The sequence below is a fragment of the Laccaria bicolor genome, genomic scaffold, assembly GCF_000143565.1.
Source record: "Laccaria bicolor S238N-H82 LACBIscaffold_32 genomic scaffold, whole genome shotgun sequence".
Classification (NCBI taxonomy): Eukaryota; Fungi; Basidiomycota; class Agaricomycetes; order Agaricales; family Hydnangiaceae; genus Laccaria; species Laccaria bicolor.
Genome location: NW_001889903.1, coordinates 107,017 through 131,661, shown reverse-complemented (window position 1 = coordinate 131,661; position 24,645 = coordinate 107,017). Strand labels below are relative to the sequence as shown.

The 24,645-nt window shown below is 49.0% G+C and overlaps 9 protein-coding genes across 9 annotated transcripts; 6 read left to right on the top strand and 3 right to left on the bottom strand.

Moving 5' to 3' along the window:
- Window positions 1–219: 219 nt before the first annotated feature.
- Window positions 220–529, bottom strand: LACBIDRAFT_306774 (uncharacterized protein; the record flags this gene model as incomplete). The annotated part of the gene is made up of 2 exons (XM_001885504.1): window positions 220–373; window positions 507–529. 2 exons carry the CDS (start codon window positions 527–529, stop codon window positions 220–222), a joined length of 177 nt encoding a protein of 58 aa, XP_001885539.1.
- Window positions 530–1,769: 1,240 nt separating this feature from the next.
- LACBIDRAFT_392408 (lipid droplet-associated perilipin protein) lies at window positions 1,770–3,267 on the top strand (the record flags this gene model as incomplete). Its single annotated transcript, XM_001885573.1, has 3 exons — window positions 1,770–2,204; window positions 2,261–2,445; window positions 2,497–3,267. The coding sequence occupies 3 exons, from the start codon at window positions 1,770–1,772 to the stop codon at window positions 3,011–3,013; spliced, it is 1,137 nt and encodes a 378-aa protein (XP_001885608.1). The 3' UTR covers window positions 3,014–3,267.
- Window positions 3,268–3,728: 461 nt separating this feature from the next.
- Window positions 3,729–5,345, top strand: LACBIDRAFT_331170 (uncharacterized protein; the record flags this gene model as incomplete). Its single annotated transcript, XM_001885572.1, has 4 exons — window positions 3,729–3,926; window positions 4,175–4,444; window positions 4,508–5,010; window positions 5,156–5,345. 4 exons carry the CDS (start codon window positions 3,729–3,731, stop codon window positions 5,343–5,345), a joined length of 1,161 nt encoding a protein of 386 aa, XP_001885607.1.
- A 1,715-nt stretch (window positions 5,346–7,060) lies between these two features.
- Window positions 7,061–7,828, top strand: LACBIDRAFT_331169 (uncharacterized protein; the record flags this gene model as incomplete). The annotated part of the gene is made up of 1 exon (XM_001885571.1): window positions 7,061–7,828. The coding sequence occupies one exon, from the start codon at window positions 7,061–7,063 to the stop codon at window positions 7,826–7,828; it is 768 nt and encodes a 255-aa protein (XP_001885606.1).
- Window positions 7,829–8,299: 471 nt separating this feature from the next.
- On the top strand, window positions 8,300–9,968 carry LACBIDRAFT_331168 (uncharacterized protein; the record flags this gene model as incomplete). Its single annotated transcript, XM_001885570.1, has 5 exons — window positions 8,300–8,437; window positions 8,496–8,974; window positions 9,030–9,243; window positions 9,294–9,928; window positions 9,953–9,968. The coding sequence occupies 5 exons, from the start codon at window positions 8,300–8,302 to the stop codon at window positions 9,966–9,968; spliced, it is 1,482 nt and encodes a 493-aa protein (XP_001885605.1).
- Window positions 9,969–11,980: 2,012 nt separating this feature from the next.
- LACBIDRAFT_306769 (uncharacterized protein) lies at window positions 11,981–12,991 on the bottom strand (the record flags this gene model as incomplete). Its single annotated transcript, XM_001885503.1, has 4 exons — window positions 11,981–12,374; window positions 12,431–12,582; window positions 12,639–12,812; window positions 12,860–12,991. 4 exons carry the CDS (start codon window positions 12,989–12,991, stop codon window positions 11,981–11,983), a joined length of 852 nt encoding a protein of 283 aa, XP_001885538.1.
- A 184-nt stretch (window positions 12,992–13,175) lies between these two features.
- LACBIDRAFT_306768 (uncharacterized protein) lies at window positions 13,176–16,738 on the top strand (the record flags this gene model as incomplete). The annotated part of the gene is made up of 12 exons (XM_001885569.1): window positions 13,176–13,441; window positions 13,491–13,613; window positions 13,662–13,986; window positions 14,034–14,182; window positions 14,229–14,656; window positions 14,713–15,139; window positions 15,197–15,437; window positions 15,504–15,641; window positions 15,695–15,811; window positions 15,863–16,035; window positions 16,089–16,176; window positions 16,229–16,738. The coding sequence occupies 12 exons, from the start codon at window positions 13,176–13,178 to the stop codon at window positions 16,736–16,738; spliced, it is 2,985 nt and encodes a 994-aa protein (XP_001885604.1).
- A 1,880-nt stretch (window positions 16,739–18,618) lies between these two features.
- On the bottom strand, window positions 18,619–19,077 carry LACBIDRAFT_238280 (multicopper oxidase, laccase; the record flags this gene model as incomplete). The annotated part of the gene is made up of 3 exons (XM_001885502.1): window positions 18,619–18,771; window positions 18,830–18,850; window positions 18,916–19,077. Coding segments are annotated over 3 exons (336 nt in total), but the record flags the coding sequence as incomplete, so codon positions are not given.
- A 1,280-nt stretch (window positions 19,078–20,357) lies between these two features.
- On the top strand, window positions 20,358–22,598 carry LACBIDRAFT_392399 (NAD-aldehyde dehydrogenase; the record flags this gene model as incomplete). The annotated part of the gene is made up of 12 exons (XM_001885568.1): window positions 20,358–20,399; window positions 20,452–20,615; window positions 20,666–20,858; window positions 20,909–21,058; window positions 21,109–21,133; window positions 21,183–21,711; window positions 21,763–21,818; window positions 21,870–21,929; window positions 21,980–22,018; window positions 22,077–22,149; window positions 22,203–22,242; window positions 22,301–22,598. The coding sequence occupies 12 exons, from the start codon at window positions 20,358–20,360 to the stop codon at window positions 22,487–22,489; spliced, it is 1,560 nt and encodes a 519-aa protein (XP_001885603.1). The 3' UTR covers window positions 22,490–22,598.
- Window positions 22,599–24,645: the final 2,047 nt, after the last annotated feature.

Sequence of the window (24,645 nt, the reverse complement as noted above, 5' to 3'; positions counted from 1 at the left end):
AGCTTTATGATTGCCGACCGACCCAGATACGCAGAGCCTGATACGAACTATGACGATAAGTACCTCACAGCCTGATGAAAGTCATCTCACACTCCTCCGTCTTCAGACTCGAAAGTATCTCGGAAATGCGAGCTGCGAAGTATCTTCACCGCCTTCGTGAGTCCTCTTGGCTTAAGCTCAAGTTCATTGCCGGTCGGCTAGTTTATCGTATTGCCGTCATCAGATCCCTTGCTCGAAGCTGCTCGAACGGCCCGAGTTCATGTATCCTGTGATATCGACGTTAAAAGTTAACGACGACGATATCTTTGCGCGACCCGAGCTCTGATAGTATATGTAGATACCCTCTGATACCATTTTCATAATCAAATAGTGGCTGAACAGACAATTCGAGGAAGTAGACGCACATACCGGCCCGGATTACAACTTTCAATCATAGTCCGCGATTTGATTTGCCTGCGTGCCTTTGAAAATGAAACACTCAAGCCGTCCCAAGGCTATCCGCTTACCGCCGGGCTAGAGTAATTATCATGAGGTTGTTGAGGTTGTCTGCATATCCCCTTATGTCCGAAACGGCGGTCGAGAAAAAAGCACTTGACCTCGGTCATTCGAGGGTCGACGCCTCGACATTTTCTTGCAAGTCCGTAAAGCTTGAATTTCAACTTGTATGACGTCGACGTGGAATCCGCCGAGAAATGTAGATGGATCTACATAGCGAATAATGGGGTGTTTGTCAATGGGATAAATTTTGTCCTCGAGGTTTGGAGCGAATGGTTATTGAGTCCGACGTTCAGAGACAAGGGTGGGTCCCATAATACCCTATTATGAACGAGATTTGATTTTGGGCATTTGGTGATTTGGAACGGTCTTTGGCGTTGCGATATCTCGTGCTTGCGCATCTTGGACGCGTTCGAAGAAGGCTGTTAGCTGCGGTAGATCCGTGCGGCTGTGGGCGGTTGGGATGAGACGACGGGGCCGGTCACAATCAGCGGAAGAGCGGAACGAACGTGCGGTTTCCATTTGTTTTCTTGCAGCTTTCACAAAGAGATAAATGTGTCCTAATTCATTCATTTAGAAGAGCGAGAGACGGCGATTTCCGTGCATGAAGATAAAAGAGGGGTTGGAAATGGTTGTTGAGGGATCAGCTGACCTTTGTGGAGCCTTTGTTTCCAAGTCGTGTTTGATGAGGAATAAGTGAAGGTGCTTCGAGTGTTCTTGACCGAAGCTTGGACCATGCAGAGTTTGGTTGTAAGGTGCAGTGAACGGGTACGTACACCTGATTGTAAGACAATAGTTGAAAGACATGGGATTCAAGGTACATGCATGACGCACTGTTCACGGAATATCTTACATTATCACATCTGTTTCTCGAGCCCTGAACTCATTTCGTTGCATTCATAAAGCTGCGACGGGTGAGGAAAACACATGTCGGATCGTCAGTGGCTGGTTCGGGTGACTGGGCATTGGGCAAAGACGCTTTCTACAGATCAAAAGAATATCTTTAGAATGGAGGTGTATTGAGGTGCTATCGACGCAAAAGGATTCGAAACGATGGCGCAATCATGGTGTCGATCAGGTACAAGATGTAGAATTTTGAGTGGGAGCCCGATTTGGCCAAGATCTAGATCACGTGTTTTATCAATTATCACATGCGAAACTGAACATGTCCAGGGGGGTATTAAAAGTGAATGAGCGAAAACGTTCTTATCAGCTCGCTCCCCTTTTTGCACCACCACCACCATCACCACCACCACCGCCCAACGTCGTTCACAATGTCCACGACCGCCACAGAGACCCAGAACAATTCACCAGAAATCACCATCTTGACACGCTTCGGCTCTATCCCTCTCGTCTCTGGTTCGCTGGACTCCATTAACAAAGCCCTGACGACCAACTCTTACACGCGTACTCCTTATAACACCGCGAAGGAGCTTTCTATCACCGCATATAAGTATACCGAGCCCATTCAGGTTCGCCTTGCGCCTCTCATCGTACGTGCGGACGTACTCGCCAACAAGGCTGTTGACGCTGTCGAAGCGCGTTACCCTTACCCCTTCATTGCCAAGCCTGAGGAGGTTGCCACTTATGTTCATGAGCGCCGCCAGAGCGTGACTGACTACTATAACGGCACCGTCGACGGTGTCACCAAGGTTGTTGACGAACGGGTCAGGAGCCCAGCAGTGCAAGCCGCTCAGGGGCTGGACCAGGTGAGTCATTTGCGCCAGTTTGAGATTACAGCGCCCTTAATGCGTTTTGTATTCAGCGCTTCGCTCCCATCGTTGATTACTTTGAAAACCGACTTGGAAACTCTTCGGAGGCTGGTCCATCGAACCCCGATACTAAGTATCAGTACCAGCGAGCCCTCGCTCTTTCCCAGACGGTCAAGGACAACATCTACACCTACTCTGCGGAGCAGATAAAACAACTTCAGGCGCAGTCAGTTCTCGCGTATGTTTCAATTATCTCTTTTTCGTCGTCTGAGACTCACATCCTCATCAGTCAACGGGCAACCGACACCGCACAGTCCATCACCACTCTCGCCTCTTCTTCCATCTCATCCGCTCAGTCCCGTATCCATTCCCTGTCCGACAACATGGTTTCTGAACTTCAGAAACTGCAGTCGTCGACCGCCTCATTCGCTTCGAGCTTCCAAAACACCCTCCAATCTTCCGCCTCCCAGCTCCACGCCATCCAACCTCAGATTCAACAGACGTATAGCGAGCTCGCGACATCCCTCACATCAACGGCGAATGAACTGGCGAACATCATCAAGCAGAAGGACCTCCCCGTTCAGGAGAAGGTCAGTCGCGTCAGCAAGGAAGTCCGCGACAGTGTCACGCCGTTGCTCGAGGCCGTCAGGAAGGGCGTATCCGATTTGCTTGCTCGTGGCAAGGCTCAGGCATCTGAAGCGGCGGAGGCGACACAGAAGGGTCAGGCATCTAAATCATCCAAATCGTCCAAACCGACTACCAACGGCATCAACGGGCCAAATGGGCACGCTTCGGAAGCGGAGTAGAGTCTTTGTATATGCGTATGATTCTTTCTGATTCTTCATTTCCCGCCTTCTGGTTCATGTCATTTCACTGGCCTCGTTATCGCATCCCTCCTAGAATGTACAAACCCATAGACGCTTCGTAACTATCACGCTCATTTTTCCAAGAACTCCCCTTCCCTCAGCGCACCCCATGTACATACGATGTTTTTAGACGCATACATTCACATAAAATAACAATGAATGTATTCACTGGTACAATCGAAATTCCTTATCTCAGAAACAATCGCCGAGTCCTCAGATTCGCTCAGATCTCTGACGTCAGTAATGATGCGATTCTCGTCCTTATCACGAACGTTGTTCTCAGCCTGAGAACGGTGGGGCGTCTTTTGTATACGACTCACTGCCTAAGTATGGCGTCAAACACGACGTAAATTCGAACATCATGTGGCGGATGGTTATATTGCTGCCAAAGGGGGATGTATCGCGACATCATGACATATGAAGGAAATTTAAAATGGTGAAGGAGCACCAATTGAAATATTGAAGGCTCGGGGCGGCGACAAATATTGGCGGACTCCGAGGATAAAGCGGCGTATTTTTGGCTTTTTTGGGACGCAAATTCATCTCGATATTACTGTACTAATACGACCAAGTCCTCGGGCCCCATAGGGCGTGACATATTTTCACCATCTCTTCGCCGCTTCAACAGCCGATGTGATGCGTGACGAAGAGTGTGATGGCTTCGGCGCTTCTGCAATTGGTTGTTGAGGATGGCGTTCATGCCAACTTTTCAACGAGCCAGACCAGGCTTTCGTGCCAATGGGACAAGATGGAGTCATACCGGCAACTGAAGCAGAAGAGACTCTTATTGAAGAGGTTGAAGGCCAAGTACTCGACCCCACCACAGCCGTGGAGCGGGAAGGCCGAGGCCAATGTAAGAAAATCAAGAACAGGTTGTACACGCAAGGAAACCTCAGATGGTGGGACATCTCCCATTAGAAAGTAGATAATATATACACCGTGTCGTTTACATGCCTATGGGCGCCGCAGGCGCCAGAAAAATCAGCCATTTTAGAATAGGAAAAAATGACTTCGAAAACCGGGGTGATGTGTGACATCACCCTCACTTCACTTCCTTCGATGACCTCTGTGATGCGTGATGCGAAGTCATGGTCGTATTAGTACAGTAGTTGGATATTAGCAAACCGACGCGTCAAGAATTTGACGCGTCTGATATGTCATATCACGTGCTTGACGTGTCTCGCAAGTATTCCTGTGTCACTCGTTGTTGACTCGTTGTTTCAAAGGGCATCTTTCGACGTTGACATGAATTCTTCTGGAAAGTCCCCGTTCTTGACTGGCGTTGGAAAGCTCCTCTCTGAAGGCCCATTCGAGCTCCTCATTTACATCCAACTGTTCTTGGATCCAGTCGACATCCTTGCCTTGCGCTTCGTGAGTGTCTGTCTCTACGACTCACTTCGTGAAAAGGTTGTGCCCTAAGTGTTGTTTTTTTAGACATGTAAACACCTTTCTGGCGCCACTAGGTCGCGTACTGTGTGGATGAATGCCGTTCGGAACGTCAGCATCGCACAGGGCGTGTTTTTGCCCAGTTTTCCGGTGGAACAGATGTCGCTTGATGGACTGGAACATGCAGCTCTCTCCCCTCGTCGATTACGGGATCTTGTTCAGAAGGCCGAAAAAAACACGCCCTTCCTCACTCGCCTGTTTACTCCCCAACTGCATTGTGCTGACCTTGAGCCGAACTCGATACTTACAGTCAACCTCGTGCCTGGTGGTAGATTCCTCTTCACCTCAAACCGGAAGGGTGAGCTCCACCTTTGGGATATAGGCTACAATGCTGGAGGAAATATGAAAACATTCCCTGTTGCCACTTTGGGAGGCTCTGAAAGATGGCGCAACCGCCGCGTTGACCATACTAGACCCGCATCAAACTCAGACTCTCTATACCTCTTCACAAGTGAGCAGAGTGGTGTCCTCTCAGGTTATCGGGATGACATGTAAGCCATTGCTTCTAAGTATTTCGCATCAACGTCGACCAAAATTGATTTCTCCAAAAGGATGGCATGCTATGAGATATACCCGGCTTCCGAGGACCCACATTTCAGCCGACTAGGCACCTTGAGCATTTATAATGTGAACCAGACAACCAGTTCCAAAGATTCTTTGGTTTGTTATCAAAATCGAGATTCAGTCTTCACAGTCTGGAAGTACACGGCGCAAGGGCTTGGTGTCTGTTGGATTTTTTGTCAAGATGATGATCGAGGTGACTTTTATGGGGTACTTCCGTTATCCGTCCGATTCCGAGTGCAAATTCTCATTCCATTGCCTGTAGATGTTCATTTGCGATGGCAATCTGATCACATTCCATACTGAATTTTTTTGCTTGTGGACCATACCTGACCTGACACCGTTGATCAACGGCGAAGCGACGTTGATTGACTCCGAGTCGTTTGAACCGAAGCTTCGTCTGGCATACCTCTCTGTAGATGGAGGTTGGCTAAAGGTAGCTCTGCCCTCATGCTGGCTCCCAGAATCTGCTCAGAAGCAGTTTGGCGTCTATCATGATAAAAATACAATCATGGCACACTACGAAGTCAAATCTATTGATGCTTTGCAGGAGCTCGGTCTGCCAAATATCCTCCCCATACATTCCGGCTCCGTCCTATCTTCCCAAAATCCTTTTTGCCGTGACATGGCCGATCTACGGCCATTCCACATAACAGAAGATGGATTCCTTCAAACATGGTCAACATGGGGAAGGATCACCTTTGGCATCCTTTCGAAACCTAGCCCAAATAATCCCACTTACTCCTACGCTAAAACTTCCATTTGGATGGGATCAGGGAGGGCTGTACAACATGATTTTTGTCCAATGGCGGGACGACTCGTCGTCCGTGTCTTGAGCTCAGCGAGTGGTCCTGAGATCCAGATTGTAGACTTTATCCCTCCCATGTCTTTCTCGAACGCGGCATCAGTTTCCTAACATTTTTACGTGACTGTGACCCTTGATCCAATCGTTGAAGCCAAGCTGAAGCAACACTGTTTAAAGTACTGTTCAGAGAAACCACCTTCAATGCATCCTGCAATTTTCTTGCGGTGTTGAACAGTGTAGTTGAGGAGATCGAGCGTCAGACTCCGAGATGAGGACAGCTTAAATCTTGCCGATGCCTACGGGAAAAGCGATAGATGTAGTATAGGTTATCCAGTTTCGATGAGTATCGAATAATAAGCCTAAGTGGCCTTGCAATTTCCAGAGCGTGCAAGTTCGGCGAGGGAGGAATCGTATAATCACGTGCTTCAACCAAACAAGTACTCACCTCAAAGTGTTTGTTGACGACGACCAACCGCCAACGATGGATGGTGCATCGCGGGATGCCCTGTGCAATCGTCTCAATACAAGTCGTGGCTCTCCTGAAATTCTATTGTTATCGCTCTCGCTGGACTTATTCATACACCTTTTCACTTTCTTGAATCCCCTCGATATCATCGCTCTGAGAAAAGTAAGGGCTATTTTTCTCCTTCGGCTGTGAAATTTGATATTTGATATGCTGATCTTTTGACCGTGCCGTAGACATGTAAAACCTTGCATCAGGCCACTTTGCAGCGCCACGTTTGGGTGAACGCCCTCCAAAGCGTCTGTGTCGCGAATTCTGTCTTTGCGCCTTCTTTTCCTTTGTTACAAATGTCGTTGACGGAATTAGAGCATGCTGCTGTCATCCCCTCCTTGTGGCCATCCATCGGCTCGGCTTGTAAATTGGTGCCAGATGGTCGATGGGTCCACAGTACCAAACGTATGCTTTGCAGACCACGCAGCCACGTTTTTATGGCTCATTCCTTGTTCCTGGGGGTCGATACTTGATACTTTTTCACGACGACGGCTGAGCCTCTATGACCTTGGAAATACCCCGGACATTCTACTGGATCACAAAACTCAAGTTCTTGCATCTGTAGAAATCCAATATGGAGGCCGTTTTCTTGTTCACCCCAGCCCAGATGGCTTAGCTCTTCGAATTTTTGTTCTAGCATCCGAAACCATCGAAGACGAGCATGACCTGGCAACTTTCGCTGATGTGCCAACGTTGGTGGTGTTTTCTTGTAATTTCAGTCGTGTCGCCCAGTTCAAATCTATTCAGTTGGGATTACAGGTTCCAAGTATACGAAATATACCCCCACCACGACCACCCTCAATTTGTGTTGCTCTCCGACTGGTTGCTTGTACAGCCGATGAACTCGGGCACTCACCTATACTCGATAAATCTCAACCGAATAGTATTCAAATTCGGCGATGTCTTGAAGGTCTGGGATTTTGTGGCCGAGACGTCAGCAATGTGGCGCGTCCCGGACACCCACCTCCGTAAAGTGCGTTTTTTTTCAATATATGCCACGCACCTCTCAGGCTTCGCTGGATTCCAGATTATCATTGCTGGGGACGCAATCATCTTACTTGGTAATGCAGGCGTATCGGTATGGAACATACCACCTCTTCTGCCTCATGATCGCGAACATACCACCCTACCACATGCCGACATCCCCATCCTCAACCCACTCTTCCGGATCGATTACCCTGAATGGATGCCACCCCTTGACTATGAATCTGTGATACAAAGGCCTGGGGATTGGTATGCGGAGCCTTGGTGTTACGACATTGTTACTCCCAGCGAACTCGGCTTTGAGATTTCGCGCTATCGGGTGATTTTCAACATGGACATGACTGCGGGAACTATCAAAAAGACAGCGGGCTTTGAGCTTGTGACCGGCACAAAACGGATATTGACGACGTCGTTGAGTCCTATCGCATGTGTCACGACCAGTTGATTATGTGTTGGAGCGAGGACTCCGTGGTCAAGACCTATACATCTAGATTGTCCTCTCATGACAGTATCTATCCGGGGCGCCAGATGCCACTGATCATCAAGGAACAGACAGGATTTATGGAGGAGACACTTAAAATATCCCTCTGTCCATGTTCCGCTCGACTTTGTCTGCTCTCCAGTTATGGTAGTGAAGTTTACATTTATGACTTTCGTTCACCTCTATGCCCAAATGCCTGACCCATACGGAAAGTTGCCGGCAGCTTGCTCGCTCGCTTTTGTAAATCAGAGTATTTATAAAGACAGACACATAATTACCTGACTGCGGCACCTAAACCCAACCTAAACCCACTCTCCACTTGCTCTACTGTGCGTGAAGACAATCTCGCTAACCACGTGATTCGCCTACATTCTCGACTCCTAATGAGGTCTCGTTCACAACTCGTTCACTTCTCACTGTCGACATCACGTCGACATGGACGTCGGCCTGGATCTTTCTAGCGAGTCCTTGACCTTGACCGGTGTTGGAAAACTCCTTTTAAAGGGCTCACTGGACCTTCTAATTCACATCCAACTGTTCTTAGACCCAGTTGACATTCTTGCCTTACGGTCAGTGAGTGCCGGTGTAACGTACTGAAGTTATTGGTTACATCCTAAAACTCTTCACCCAGACATGTAAACACCTTTGGGACGCGACTCGATCGCGGACTGTGTGGATGAATGCCGTTCGGAATGTCAGTGTCGCACAGGGTGCATTTTTACCGAGTTTCCCGCTGCAGGAGATGTCGCTCGACGACCTGGAACACGCGGCCCTGTCTCCTCGTCGATTATGGGCTCTTATCGGCAAGGCCGACGTAATGAAACCCTTCCTCATCCGAGTCTTCACACCTCGTACGTCGCGGGGAGCTGAGCCAGTTTCAATTGATGGAGCCCGTCTCGTACCTGGCGGTAGATTTCTGCTCACCTCGACCAACAACGGGGGTCTTTCCCTTTGGGATATTGGCTACAATGCCGGAACACATATGAAGATATTTCCCATTGCCACCTTGGCGGGTTCTTCTGCGACCTCCAGTAGCAGTGTCGCCAATGTTGGATGTACACCAGATTCAAGTGGTTTATATATCTTTATGAAGAGTCGGCTGGTTAATGGGTATGCCATCGTGTCCAATTTGCGTCCTGATATCCCTCCCTAATGTATTTGATAGCCATGCTCAGGTATCTTGTTATGAGATTTACCCGATCTCTGAGGCTCCAAACTTCAGCCAACTAGGCACCTTATCTGCTCGCGGGCCCCTCAAACGGACCGATATTTCCAAAGATTATTTTATTGGTACTACAGTGCAGCCATCAACGCTCATAATCTGGAGGTATACAAAACGAGAGCTTGGTGTCAGCTGGGATGTTGATAGCGTTTATGATGTAAGTATGTTGCCCAGCTTGACCGGCTTATCTCATCTCCTGCCTTGCAGTTGTGGGTTCTTGGTGATACTGTGATTACGTTCCATGAGTACCACTTTTCCTTGTGGACAATACCAGAACTACAACCGTTGGCCGATGGGTATGCCCCGGTTATCACACAGGAATCCAAGTGGGTTTTTGCGTATGCAGTTGAACAAGAAGGAGGGCCGAGTTTAGGTTTACCCAACAGTTGGGTCCCAGAACATGCTCGAAACCAATTTGGCATTTATCATGATGAAACTCCCGCCATGGCTCTCTACAGAGTCAAGTCTATCTATGCTAACCAGGATCCCGACCTGCCAGACATTCTTCCCGTGCGTTCCGGCTCTATGCAACTTTCAAACTCCTTGGGCCTGGGTGCATCGTACCTCAGTCCGCTCCATGTAACGGGAGATGGGTTCCTCCAAACGTGGAAAACGTCGAATCATATCTCCGTTGATATTATGACGAAGCCTAGTCCAGCCAATCCCACATACTCCTCTGCCACCTCTAATATTTGGAAAGACCCGCGGAACATAGAAGGACTTGAGTTTGGCTATGAATTTTGTCCAGTGACAGGACGACTCATCGTCCACGTCAAGGGTTCGGATACTGGTGGTGATAATGAAGTGCGGATTATGGACTTCATTCCTCCCCGGTCTTTCTCGTGAGTCTTCGAACAAATTATCAGCCGAATCCAGACTTAGGCATCCTCCTTTGCTAGGTGACGGTGGTGCTTCAATTCAGATGCCGAGGTCGGTTCTTGAACATGCCCTTCTACCCAAGCAGGTGGATTTGTCAAATGTATGACGTGGAGAAACCGCTTTCCTGATGCATCGCCGCCCCTCCCCCGCCAATGAATTGGACAGACTGTGCCTGAATATCAATAAGGATAAGCGTCTGGTATACATGGGCATCTTATGATCTTGTAAAGGAGACGGGGAATATGGAATATCGTCGAAGAAGATTCCGCAAGAATGGTCCTTCTTATAGAGCTTACTGGTGATATGGCCCACCATTGAACATGTGTGTCGATCAATGACCCTTTTAGACCAGGTGGTTAAAAGCCGGATACACATCATGTTGACATCAGCATTATTGTCGACCAGTAAGAGGTTATTTCACGTTGATGCATTGAACGAATCAACATCACAGGCCATGATGGGAACAACGTAAGCATGGATGCAATGGGTCATATATATGGCTGAAAGAAAACAGTACCAACGATAGTGCCTCTCCACTCACAAAACAAGCCAGCCCGGGTTAGGATAGTACATCTCCAGAAAGATCCTCACAGGAAGGAGCGCGGAACGAGCAAGTCCAAGGCTCGAATCTCCGAATCAACTTGGGCACTACTACAATTTCAACCATAAGACAACCTATTGTAGGACTGAAATCGAAATACAGCGGTTGCAGGTGGAGAGGGTTGCAAACGGAGTGTCGGGGCATGTTTGAGTGGGCACTGAAATCAGATCAACGACCAGCTCATGTCCGTCGTTGGTCCGTCGTCCATGCTTGGATGAGCCATCCATCATTGATGTGCAAAAATGTAATCCTTCAGCGCGTAGAGGACCGAAGGAGGGATCGGTGGGCCCAGTCGCATAATAAGAAATTGTTGATCCTGTGTTACATGCGTTGAAAGTCCGTGCTCCCTTGTGAAGCCAAGGTGAAGGAACGGTGATCAAACGATCTTCGCCTTGATTTGAGTATGTTTACCCAACTTATAACCGAGGAATAGAGGAGTGGAGGGTGTGTCGCCTGGGAGAGTGTGAAGGGTTGGTATTGTCCAGAGGGTAAACTTCCGCTCATGAAAGATTACTATGTTTTCTTCCGTAAAGCACATCTAATGTCGCGAACGGTAGATTGAATTTTTCAAGTTGACGTTGAAAATCAAACATGATCACTTACAGAGCATAGGCTTGAGTTGGTGGCCCAGGTGACGCCCATATTCAGAGTGCATTTCCAAAGTGTGAGTGCGGTCAATAATCAGCCCTGCTACTACTTCGCTCCCATGATAGTATCAAACACTATTTGAGTCTGGGAACTAAAGGTCGAGGTTAGTAAGGTAGCTAACAACTTTGAATGGTACATACATCAGGTTGTTGGAGAGGCCCCTTGCGGTCAAATACAGAGATCCCATTCCAGTCAGGTGTTGGACCGATGCACCACAGGCGAGCTGGGACTTCCGTAGATGATTTTGCCACGGGGAACGGCTCCATGGGTGAACCGGCGGTCGCTTCGAGATCAAAGGTAAAGGTTATCGAATATTGATGTCACAAGCAATCGGCCTCCAGGTACGAGAAAAGGCCACCACTTGAACGCTTGTCTGAAACGGTGTAAGCCGACGCCCGTCGCTCCTCCGCAAACACTCCGCAAGATGATAGCGCGACAAAGCCACATGTTCAAGATCATCTATGGACATCTTTGGTTTGTACACTCCTTCGATGATGCATATGAGAAATAGAGGCAGATTTGGGTTATGTCATGAGGGGTAGCGAATTTCACAACGCGCAATGGTCAAGCGTTGGGACCAACGCTGCAGCCTTGCTGCTACAATTCCATGCGATGAACCGGCCGCCCTTGCTGCATCGTTTACCAGTGTTCATATATTACAAGACAAAATACAAGTCGACGATCTGGATCCAGGAACCGAGTTATACCAAATGAGTCCTATTATCAGGCAGCAGTAAAACGGCGCTTACACCACGACATCACAATATCACCAAGCCCACTGCCGACTCCCTTCACCATGGCGCCGTCGGTCATCATCGTACCGCCGTCGACTGCCCCTGTCCCTTTCTCGGTGGGCTTCTTCGACCTCCTTCCTGTTGAAAACATCCCCATAAGCACTGCCAGATCCACCATGTACGGCGCTAGGCGTTTCACCCCCCTGCATCTCGCGCCTCTTCCTCCGGATAAGTTCTTGGGCGCGTTCCCGCTCCGACATCTCACGACTCAGTCGGGCCTGAACCTCTGGAGGTGCAGAGGGAGCGTGGCTTGGTAGCGCAGGCCGTGAATGATAGGAGGAAGATGAGCTTGGGGGGCGGGAGGCAAGTTGTTTGGTGATGGATGTTAGAGGGTCGTGCGCAGATTTTCGAAATTCATCTCGTTTTCTGTTTGAGTGAGTCAGTTGGCACAGAGTGTAGGTGTGGCGTGGTTCAGATCGAACCTTCGCTCGTCCTCTACTTCTTCGGTCTTGTCGGAGTTGCTTGCAGAATACCAAGGTTTGAGGTCCTTAGCTGACGGAGCCAGTGCGACGCCTTTCTCAGTCTCTGCTGGAGTCGCTTTCTTCGTGGCTTTGATAGCAGCAGCGATTGCATTCTATACGATTTTTTTAGTATTCAAGAGATATGTGTGGAGTTGCATAGAGAGCATACATGCTCAAGGTCCTCGAAAAAGTTGATATGTCCTTTCGTAGTCGGCAAGGCCGCAGGTTGCATTGAACTCCCAGCTGTGATGGCTTTCATGTCGTCGTCGCCCCTCTGCTTCTTCTTTGCAGGCTTGTCCGATGCGGCGCGCTCACGTAGCAGTTGGATTCGTGCTTCAGAATCCTAGTCTTAGCCTTAGTTTTTGTGCAAATGGGAAGCAAAGTACTCACTGCCAACGACATTCTCCCTTCTTCCTTGGCCTCTTTGAGCTGCGCCTCCTCTTCATCTCTTCGAACCTTCTCAATGTTATCCCGTCGATATGGATGGTACGACTTGTGGTGGGCGATGTTGAGCTTGCCCATCGTGGTCAAGAATCGATAGATTCAGTCGGTGCGCAAACATCACAAAATATATTCTTCTGCCTTTCCACCTCCATGATACCTCTGCAATAAATGATCGTTTCAACAACCTTGAGCTTGAGCACTAGCCGAATTCACCAAAATTTCAACAAAGAAAGTCCTTGAAGGTCGCCATCACGCTGAAGGGATGTCTTTACTCCTACCATATCACAAGGGGATTCTCGAGAACATCCATGACCCTGCTACCAGCGAACTATTAATCTTGGCCAGGGGGCTAGGGCTTCGCAGGATTATCTGCACCCTCATGCAAATATATGATTCTCCGCAGAACCTTGTGTTACTTGTCAACGCAACCCCAGAAGAGGAATCTGGCATCGGAGAGGAGCTCGGGATAATGGGGTGTCGCAGACCAGGTTTACGGGTAGTCGGATATGAGACTGCAAGCAAAGAACGGTAAGGTTTTATTGTCCTGTCAGAGCTCAACGTTGACGCGCCCAGTCAGGAAGAATCTTTACAAGAGTGGCGGACTTATCTCTGTCACTTCTCGCATCTTGGTTGTTGACATGTTACAGTCGGATATACCTATCGAACTCATAACTGGCATGCTCATAATGCATGCTGAACAGTGAGTTTTTACGTTCTTTGCCGTGAATTTGAGACTGACCGCTCGTAGAGTAACTCCGCTCGTCTTAGAGGCTTTCATTGTTCGACTTTATCGCGAAAAGAATAAAATGGGCTTCGTAAAGGCCTTCACGGACCAACCGGAGCATATTACGAGCGGGCTGTCTCCTTTAAAGAACATCATGAAGGAACTTCAACTCCGAACAGTTCGCATTTACCCAAGGTTTCATGAAGACATTAAGAAATCCCTTGAACGTAGACGGGCGGATGTTGTTGAACTCTCACAGCCCCTCACTGAGCCGATGGCTAACATTCATCACGCAATTATCCAATGCATGAACACAACGTTGTCAGAACTGAAGCGCTCAAACACCACGGTTCGTTTCACATTCACCTCATCTTCTAATCTCACTGGCCAACACAGCTTGACCTCGACGACTTCAGCGTTGAAAACGCCTATTTCCGCTCTTTTGACATCATCGTAAGGCGTCAGCTCGATGTGGTCTGGCACAAGGTCGGACCTAAAACTAAGCAACTCGTCAATGACCTCGCAACGCTGCGGAGACTCTTATAGTATGCCTCTTACCCTCTTTTATCCTTACCTAACATTTCGACATAGCTACCTATTAACCTACGACTCCCTCCAATTTCACGCGTACCTCGAAACCTTGATAGCCTCAAATACTACCACACCAACAGGAGGAACCAAGCAACACCAATCGCCGTGGATGTTGACCGATGCAGCCAACATTATCTTCGGAGTAGCCGAGCGCCGGTGTTATACCATAAGCTCGACGTCCAAACGTGTCGTCCCTCGGGTGATTGACCTCGTTGACGATGAAGACGCATGGGATGCCTTGGACGAAGCTGAAGGCCGCGTGGGTGGTAAAAGCAAAGAAAAGGAACACAAACCAACCTGGGTGCCTGACGGCATGGATCCCGTTCTCGAAGAGCTGCCAAAGTGGAATCTACTCTCAGATGTTATTCTTGAAGTAGAAGAAGAGATTATTAGGCAACAAACGATCACGAGGAAACCACCAACTCTTGGTCTGTCTACATCTTTCACTGTTCATCGGCCGCTTGCTTAGCATGACACGTAACAGGCTCAAACACCATCCTCATAATGGCCTCATCCACCAAAACATGTAGCCTCCTAACCGAATTCCTCTCCACCATGAACCATGACGCGCCCAGTGGCACAAAAGGCCGAAAGATGATGATGCAAAAGCTCCGTGTCTATCTCTGGTGGAAATCCCAGCTTTTGGCTAGAAAGCAAGAAGGCAAGACACATTTTGCTATGCCTGATACAAGCCGGCGAGCCGGGGACGGTCTAGATGGACTCTACGGCCAGAACGACGATATTAGCGAGGGTTTGAAGAAGAAAGATAAGGAGAAGGCTGAGAGGAATCAGAGTCGGCGTAGGATTAGAGGAGGCGGACCTACTTCGTCTTCGGGCTCTCGAGAAACTAAGACGGCCTCAGTTGATCTGGGGCCTGACCGAGTCAAAGCAAGGGATGACTTTTCCGAGTTGTGAGTCCTGCCAGCCTGTATTTCCGCCGTTTTTTCCGCTACTGATGTGTGCTCCAGTTGGGCCGCGCAGGCCGACGTGGGCGAAGGGCCTATCGAGTTGTGTGATATGCAATTGTTGGATTTCGGGTCTGGCGCGTTGGAAGACGAGTTTGACGTCCATTATGGCTTGTTGCCACCAGAGGAGACGGTCTTAATACGAGCGTATTCTGACGACAGCGACGATCGTATGCTTGCTGAGATTGAGCCGAAGTTCATTGTGATGTTCGAGCCTAATATGGAGTTTATACGCCGTATCGAGGTCAGTTCTTCCTCTTTCCTTCCCTATGGCTTGGAGGATTCTTCCGCTAATCAGACACACCCGTAGGTATATCGAAGTTCGAGCCCTGGTCTTGGTGTTCGAGTATATCATATGATATACGAAAACTCTTGTGAAGAGCACAAGTATCTTGCAGGTATCCGGCGGGAGAAGGAGTCGTTTGAGAGGCTGATCAAGGAGAGAGGGGTGCGCTCTACCCCGTCATTGGCTCATCCATTGAATTGACTTCGGTTCCCTAGACCATGCTGATGCCCTTGCTCGAAGAGAGACGAGAGGGCGCCAATGAAGAGATTCTCAAGACCATCAGTTCCCGAGTGGCTGGCGGGCGGCGGACGTTGAACAAGGAACCGTCTAGGGTGAGCGTTCTCTTCCTCGTCAGTCAAACCTATTCTAAAGTCACATTCTAGGTCATCGTCGACATGAGAGAGTTCAGGTCAACACTCCCATCCCTCCTCCATGCGTCCAGCCTCCTCGTGATCCCTGCGACGTTGACTATCGGGGACTACATCCTAACCCCTGAAATCTGTGTTGAGCGCAAAAGTCTGTCGGATCTCATTTCAAGTTTCAACAGCGGGCGACTGTACGTTCTTCTTCATGCCAGCTTCTTCTGTTGAATCCTGTTCCCTTCCTAAGGTATACGCAGTGCGAGCTTATGTCCGTCCACTACAAACACCCAATCCTTCTCATCGAATTCGAGGAAGATAAAGCATTCACACTTGACGTAAGGCCCATCTCATAACACACTCTTGATTTTACTGACTCTTGTAAACAAGACGGTCACGGATATGAAATCCTACGCTAAACCCTCCCACAAATACCCTCCTAAAAAGGGTCCAAGTGGTAATGGTCCGGAATCACCCTACTCCGGTGCAACCATCCAATCCAAAATCGTTCTCCTGACTCTAACATTCCCTCGCCTCCGGATAATCTGGTCCTCATCCCCCTTCGCCACTTCCGAGATCTTCAATGACCTCAAACTGAACAACCCAGAACCGGATCCTACCAAAGCCATCGCCATGGGCACGGATGATGACCCGGAGGCAGGAGCGGGTGTGAATGGGGCTGCTGAGGAGGTGTTGAGGTGTTTGCCGGGGATTAGTGCGAAGAATGTGAAGTATGTTATGGGCAAGGTGGGGAGTTTGAGGGAGTTTTGTGAGTTGGATATTAAGGGGGTGCAGGATATACTTGGTGTTGAGCCGGGGAAGGCGTGTTGGGAGTTTATGCATAGGGGGGATAGGCGATGGGGTCGAGTCGTGGTTATGAAACCGGAAATTGTTCTTTGAGGGTTCTGGCAAGCGGCGCCTTCAACTGTGATAATTAATATATTGCACTACATAGTAATAATTCACGCCCAACTACAATCACGACTTTGTCTCTCCAGGAGCCTCCCCCTTCTCCCCAACAACCTCATCCTCCCGAATCCCAAAGCCAGCATCATCCAACCTGATCCCAAGCTCCATCAAAACCGGCATAGCCCGCCCCCAAAACTCCTTCCAATCCTGCACCTCCTCAAGCCCCACCTCCCACCCCTTCGTCTTGTTGCCCTCATTCCCCACAGGCCCCACCTTCTCAACCAAAAACCGATCCCTAAGCGGCTCCAACGCACCTACTATCTCAAAAATCTGCGGATGCTCCGTGCGTAAGGGGGATGAGGGCGGCGTTGAGGAGAGGACGTGGATGATGGCGCTTGTGCATATTGATGTACATGTTCGTGCGCGCCCGATTGGGGTATTTGGTGGAGCGGGGAGGGAGTCAAATGCCTGTTTTTTTTTGTTTTGTCGCCCGTTAGTTTTATGTTCCACAAGAGGTGAGGGAGGAATGGGGAAGGAAGGGAGGGAAAGGGAAAGGGAAAGGGAAAAGGACGTACAGAAAGGTACTGCGCTGCAGCCTCCTCCGAAGCCTGTGGTCTGCCTAGGTACATGATCACCTGTAAGAGGTAGAGGTACGCAATTTTGAAACGGTCGTTGTTGTCGGGGAGGCGTAACCATATAGTGGGGTTGAATGACATCTTTTCGAATGCTTCGAGGAGGTCGCGTTCAGCTGGGACGTTTGGTTTTTGTTCATTAGGTACGTTTGGACTTTCTTCGGATACGTTCGTTGGATATTCTTCTTGGGATACATCCGGCTTTCCTTCTTTTGAAGTTTCGGCTTCGGTGGTGTAGAACCGGGGCTTTGAGGGGAGGAACTGGCTAGTTGGCAAGGTATGTCTCGTAAACCGTTCAAGTTCAACCTGTTTTTTATATATAAGCTTAACTCGGTGACGAAAAAGAACGGTAACCACCTGACCTCGCCCCCGTCCAGCCGCCGGTAAACGGATACTAGAAACACTCCTCCGCATCCCAATCGCCACCCTTGAAATCGGACTCAGTGAAGAGAGTTTTGTGGCCGTGCGCGTGCGTAACATTTTGGCTCGCCCTGTTGGGTTATGAGATCCTGTGAAAAAGTCGTAATTGTATTGGGTACAATTTATCCAGACTTCAAAGGGGAAGAAACACCAAGTGTAGAGGGAGGACGATGATGATTCGAACGAGCCGGGGTTGAGAACGGCATGTTTGGTACAGGATGTGTAAAACAAACAAACATCGGGAATCAACGTTCAACGTTAGTAACGGTTAATCAATCTTCAAGTTGAGGCTCTTGTTGAGGCTTACTTATAATTAGAGCCCTGGGGCTCGTAGCCAGGTCAGCGGGCGGTCCGAAATTCTGCACCTGGGTATGTACATATGAAGATCATGTTGTATTTATCTCTACAGCCCTGCATTTACAAATTGAGAGCAATGTGAAACCAATGTGAAGCAGTTGGGATTCTTGGGAAACGCACAAATATATAAATGAGCTTTGGTCTAAAACTTCAGCACACAAAACAAGTCCAGTGAAAACGAGTGACTACGTGAAAGATTGGGGGGAAGAGCATTTTAAGTGGGGCACAATTGATTCCATTGAGGGTATATAAGCGAAGACGCAACAGGGACGTACCAGGAGGGTTGCTACTAGCGATAGTTGGAATATCTGGGACGAAGACGAGTGCTAAGCCCCTGCAAAAGTCGGTGAATTAGTGGAGCTACTAGAATATCATGAAAAGGCGAACAGGGCCAAGTGCCAATCAATGTGGCTAGTTAAAATAAGCTGAGGGTGCGATCAACTTCATGACGACGGGATGCGCTCACCAGCGCAAAAGCCACGGGCCCGCATTGTCCGTCGTGAAACGAAAGGTGACGCTGTCCCCAGCTTGTCCAATACTGACCACGTCCCGACGGACGGGGTTTACAAAATCGTAAGTTGAACTGCCTGCACTGCGCACGACGTAGAAGGTGTTCTATCATCGGACAAATTCTGAGCAGAGATTCTCGCAGGAACAGAATTCGAAAACGTACCTCGTGCAGATGAAACGGATGCTAAATGAATGAGGCATTCATACTAATTTATGTCAACTTCAAGAGAATGACGAATGAGCACGTACCGGGCCTCCATTTTCAAGCCCGTTAAGTGCTCGCAGCGTAACTTCAATAACCTCATTTGGAGGAAGGATGTGCACGCCTCCGGTAGGCAACAAGCCTTGTTCAGTCACCGCTCCACTCAAGATCCGTGAAAGGACGGGAACAGTAGCTGGGATGATTAAAATTTAATCATGATTTAAATGACACGAAAGCGGCCCCGTTGAGAGTATACTTGAACCGGCTAGTAGTAGTAGAGTCGAACGCAATATCCAAACCAATCTTGATATCAGCACCTCCGGGGATTGGGAGGCCTGGAACGCCCGGGTGAAGGTAGGTTTCACGCATCGGCAAGAGGCTGATAAGTTGAACACTGGTAATAGGGTCTCGATTAGTAGGTGCGAAACCGTAGTCGAGTTGATGCCGCCGGAAAAGTCTTGGGACCTAGGCACTTCTTCAAAAATACAGGTTTATTCAGGGATTCCACCAGGACTCCACTGCGACTAAGGACACAATGGCAGGACTGGGTCAAATTGAGTAAGAGTGTATCGGAAGTCGCTCGTGGAAGCGATTCGTGATGACAGCACACGTGCTCTAGCTGGCGGCCACAGCCATTGTTGTTTGAATGCTTCGCGATCCAAGCCCCGCCGCCGCTCGTCCTAAAAGACCCTACTTCAACATAATCAGAACTGGAAAAAAATGTGTCTTTTGCCTGCTGGTCCCGAATCCCGTCTCTTTGCATCAATGTAATCCGAAATTGAACATAGAAAGGTGCCAGAGATTTGTGGAAAGTGGCTTGCAGAATGGGTCTTGAGGACCACAACGGCAAGTGTCACTCTGTGTCATATAGTTCAACCTGGCTGTTAGTGAGAAGGTCAGTCCGACTATCTTTCAAAAGATTCTGAATGAATCACTCACCTGATTTCGAAGCCTCTTGAAACTTAGATCATTTCTATGGGCTAACAATGCCAGGAAGGTGTTGATAGCTGCCAGTAGGTTGATAATTCAACAAGCTGGAGTGAAATCGTCTAACCAGCGTAAACGCATCCGTGTCGTAGACCAGGCACAGTTTTGGAGGCAAACATTGAATCCCCCTTCAAGTCATCTCTCCTAACCCGTCATTTGCAATATCAATGTAACATGTGCGTTTCCTCTGTCCTTCACTAACGCGTTGCATACATCAATCCACCCATCGACGAATCTCGTCCTAGCGCGTCAAAGCCAAGAGATTTCATAGCGCAGCAATGAAGAGCCTACAATCAACAGAGGTGCGACTAGCGAGGCTGTATTGGCCTGGAGCGCCATTTTGACCAGGATGAAGGAGCAAGGAAAATAAAACGCCGGAAACCAACCGATTACCCGAACATTTCCCCACGTGCAGTCTAAAACACAAGCTTATCCCAGTAACCTCAGGAGACAGGAGTTAGAAACTTATGTAAAGCCAGCTCACCTTCTCTTACCTACCACCATGTCCGAGCTTGCGTATACCCCCATTGACGAAATTGAAAAGGTGCCAGTCCAAGATTCCCTTCACCTCCAAATGCTGACCTCCTAATATCTAGATTCATGCGGAACTTCGCGCAGGTTTCCGCTCGGGAAAGCTCAGACCGATAGAGTACCGCAAGTACCAACTTCTCCAGCTTATATATCTTATCAAGGACAACGCGGACCGCTTCGAGGAGGCGCTCAAGTTGGATTTGGGTAGGCCAGCCCTTGAAAGCCGGTTGTGCGTTAAATTACTCCTTTCCTTTTGCAATTTTTTGATTCCTTTCAAAGCCTGGAGATCAATGCTGCAATCAGCGAAACCTATGCGGCCTACAAAGGTGTAGACACATGGGCGAAACCGGAGAAGCCACCGTTCAACTTGAATTTTGCCCCCATGAAGCCTGTCATGTACAAAACGCCCAAGGGCGTCGTGCTTATTATCAGCCCGTTTAACTACCCTCTGTGGTTGGTTGCGACTCCTTTGGTTTGTAAGCCTTTACCGTTTGAACGGTTGATGCTAACGGTATGGCTTAGGCAGGAGCGCTGGCGGCGGGGAACGCAGCTCTGCTCAAGCTATCTGAGTCAACTCCGGCAACTAGTTCTCTTCTCGCAGAACTCGTACCTAAGTACTTGGACCCGAGCCTTGTGCGAGTTGTCAACGGTGCTATTCCAGAGACGACTAAGGTACGTTTCAATGTTCTGGCCTCCTAACGTTATCTGAAACTCTTCACCAGGTCCTTGAACTGCCCTGGGATCACAGTATGTATTCCCTCAACTTACTCGTATACTGTTCTCATATTTTGCTTAGTCCTTTATACTGGTGGAGGACGCGTCGGACGCATTGTCGCCACTGCTGCCGCCAAGCATCTCACCCCTGTCACTCTCGAGCTAGGCGGTAAATCCCCCGTCATCATTGACCCGAAATGTGATGTGAAAACGGCGGCCAAACGTATCTTGTGGGGAAAGGTTGTCAACTCCGGTCAAACCTGTGTCGCTCCGGACTACGTCCTCGTCCCACGAGCGTTCCAAGAAACCTTTGTTCAGGCTTTGAAGGAAACATACGAATCTTTCTACCCCGAGTCTGCCAAGGCCCCTGACGCGTATTCACGCATCGTGACGCCCCAAGCCTTTAACAGAGTGAAATCCCTTTTGGACAACACCAAGGGTGAAATCGTATTCGGAGGCGAGACGGATGCGGCGACCAAGTTCATTGCGCCTACTGTTATCAAGAACGTTTCTGCGGATGATTCTCTTATGAGTGAAGAAGTCTTTGGGCCGTTGTTGCCAATCGTCCCTGTGGAGGATGTGGACGAGGCCATCAGATATGTGAATGAGCAGTGAGTACCTTTTACATTGCACCGACAGAAGCAGGGCTGATGTGGATACAGTGACCACCCGCTGGCGTTATATGTATTTTCCCAAGATGCTGCATTCAAGGCCAAGGGTGAGTGGGTTTTGATTCCTTTCTTTCATTGTGATGAAGTCTCAGTTGTAGTTTTCGAGAACACGCAGAGTGGTGCATGCGTTGCTAACGAGTGTCTTCTTCACCTTGGTGGTAAGGTCTCCTCTATTCCTCACAAGTTATAATAACTGAGTGTTCTGTAGCTGACGGGCTACCTTTCGGCGGTGTTGGCCCAAGCGGAAGTGAGTACCTATGAGACCTTTCATGTCAAGGTTTTTCCTGACGCGATCATGTTAACAGGTGGTGCACACACGGGAAAGTTTGGCTTTGACACCTTCACGCATGTCCGGGCATCCTTGGATTCACCCAGCTGGTCCGTCCTCGTCTATGTCTATCTGCTGCTAGGCTGATCTTTTTCTGGGACAGGATTGACATACTTCTCAAGTTCCGATACCCCCCTTATAACGTCAGCCTTCTCTTCCTTTTGTCTTTCCTGTTGCTAACGCGCTTAAACTTTGGCTCAGGGCGACAAACTGAAAAAAACAGGCTTGCTTTTGCCAGGTGTGCCAGCCCGGCCCACTGGTCCTCCTGCGGCGTTTGTCACTTCTAAATGGTGGGGCAAATGGTTTCTTTTTGCGTTGGTTGCTGCTATCGCTGGTGGGCTGACGAACCGCGCTAAGATTCTTGGTGGTGCTTCCCGGGCAAGTGGATAGTTTATTTCAGATGGGCTAAGACGGACTGGAAGGAATAAAGGGTTTTGATCTGTCGAACATAAGAATTCGAATCTGTGCTTATTTACAATTTTATTTTTATGTTATTGCTTCCTGTCTTCGGTCTGAAGAACCCGCTGTTACACGTTTTAGAGGATCGGGATGCTGATGGACCTTCTTTGGAGGTGATCCGAAAACGCGGAAGGCAAGGTCTTTGTTCTTTTCATGACGAGAGCGCATACGACATTTATGAACATAAATGATTGGCAGGAAAGAAGCCACAAGTCGGAACAAACTATGTAATAGGGCCTGGATGTCTTCATGCCTCTGACACTTGGAAGAACATAGACCCCTGGGCCCTCCTGGATCCCCCCATGCAGAAGAATGATATTAAAAATGACCTAACAAAAAACGGAGTTAACCATGCCTGCAAGACGTGGTCAAATTCTGGGGTTAGAATAAAGAGGGCTAAAATGGACCTGTCGAACCTGGGTGTGCAAGAAAAGTTCCACTTCAAGATTAGCGACCCTGATCCTGCTGTTGCTTCTGGACAAATTATCGGCTATGATAGTAACTGGTGAGAAACGGGCAAACGCCAGCTCTTCCCCGTTGAAGAGATGGCTGGTTGCATCGATGAGCACGAGTAGGAGGCGATTATCCGGGGATGGAGGATTATCAGGGAGCTTGCAGCGTAGGAGATTCTGTTACAAACGTCAACAGTAAATTGGGCGTGACAGATTTCCCAAAATAGCCGAGAAGCCGAGATATGACTAAGCAAAGTGTCGCGATTTGATTGGCTAACCTGGTTGGTTGGATTTCTTCTCCCTTTGCCAGCCACCCCTTCTTCCCCTGACCTCCCACAATTTAGCTTGTCGTCTGTCATTCTATACCCTTCTCCACATCGTATACCACGACCAGAGCCTATGGATCTTACTACCTTCGCAGGCAAGTACCGACTGGAAGAAGAGATCGCGAATGGAGGGTGTGGTCAGTCCTTTTATCCTATCAATTTGTTCGTGACCCACTGAGAGTTCTCGTGTAGGAACGGTTTTTCTGGGCGTGCACACCGTTGCAGGCAAAGAAGTTGCCATAAAGCTCGAGCCAGCGATGGCAAAGCATAGTCCACTGAAGCAGGAGTCCAAGATTTACAAGACGCTTATGGGCGGCACAGGAGTACCCTGGATTATGTGGTCGGGACGCCAGGGAGACTACAATGTAATGATTATTGACCTCCTTGGACCTTCACTCGAAGACCTCTTCAAGATGTGCAATCGCCATTTCTCGCTCAAGACTGTATTGCAGTTGGCAGACCAACTTGTGAGTGAGGCGTCGCGTAAACTCGTATCGTGCGCATTAGGCGCCGCTATGATTTACTCCCGCGTTTAACGCGTCCTTCATTCTATGAAAGCAAATGACGCTGATGACGCTCTTAGATATCGCGAATCGAGTTTATCCACTCCCACTCCTTTGTTCATCGTGACATCAAGCCAGCTAATTTTGTCATGGGCACAGGCAAAGCCGCCCATCTCGTGAATGTGATCGACTTTGGTTTGGCTAAAAAATTCCGGGACCCAAGAACCTCCAACCACATACCATACAGGCAGGATGAATTCCATGGCGTTGGAACCTCGCTGTTTGCTGCTATCAATACCCATCTTGGCGTTGGTGAGCCTTTTCCCTTTCGCTCTAGTTTTCATGACACTCATGTGGACCGTATCACTAGAATCTTCGCGCCGGGACGATCTGGAATCTCTTGCGTACATGCTCATTTATTTCATCCGTGGTACACTTCCTTGGCGGAAAATTCGCGCTCCCCAATCACCCACCTTCACATCATCTATCTCTCCCTCTGAACGCCAATATCAGAAAAAGCACTACAACCCCGTGTCCGCCACGTGGGATCTTATCAGAGACTCCAAGTTGGCCCATGATCAAACTCTGACCGTCGGGCTTCCTCCGGAGTTTGACGTTCTCTTCCGCTATGCGCGGGGGCTCGAGTTCGACGACCTCCCAGACTACGAAGGCTTGCGAAAGCTTTTCCGCGGGCTTGCCGACCGTGTCGGCATCGAGTACGATGGCGTCTTTGATTGGTCGGTGCCTAAGTCTTCAGCACACCAGAACCGTGGCGCTAGTGAGGGCAGCGGCAGCGGCGGTAGGAG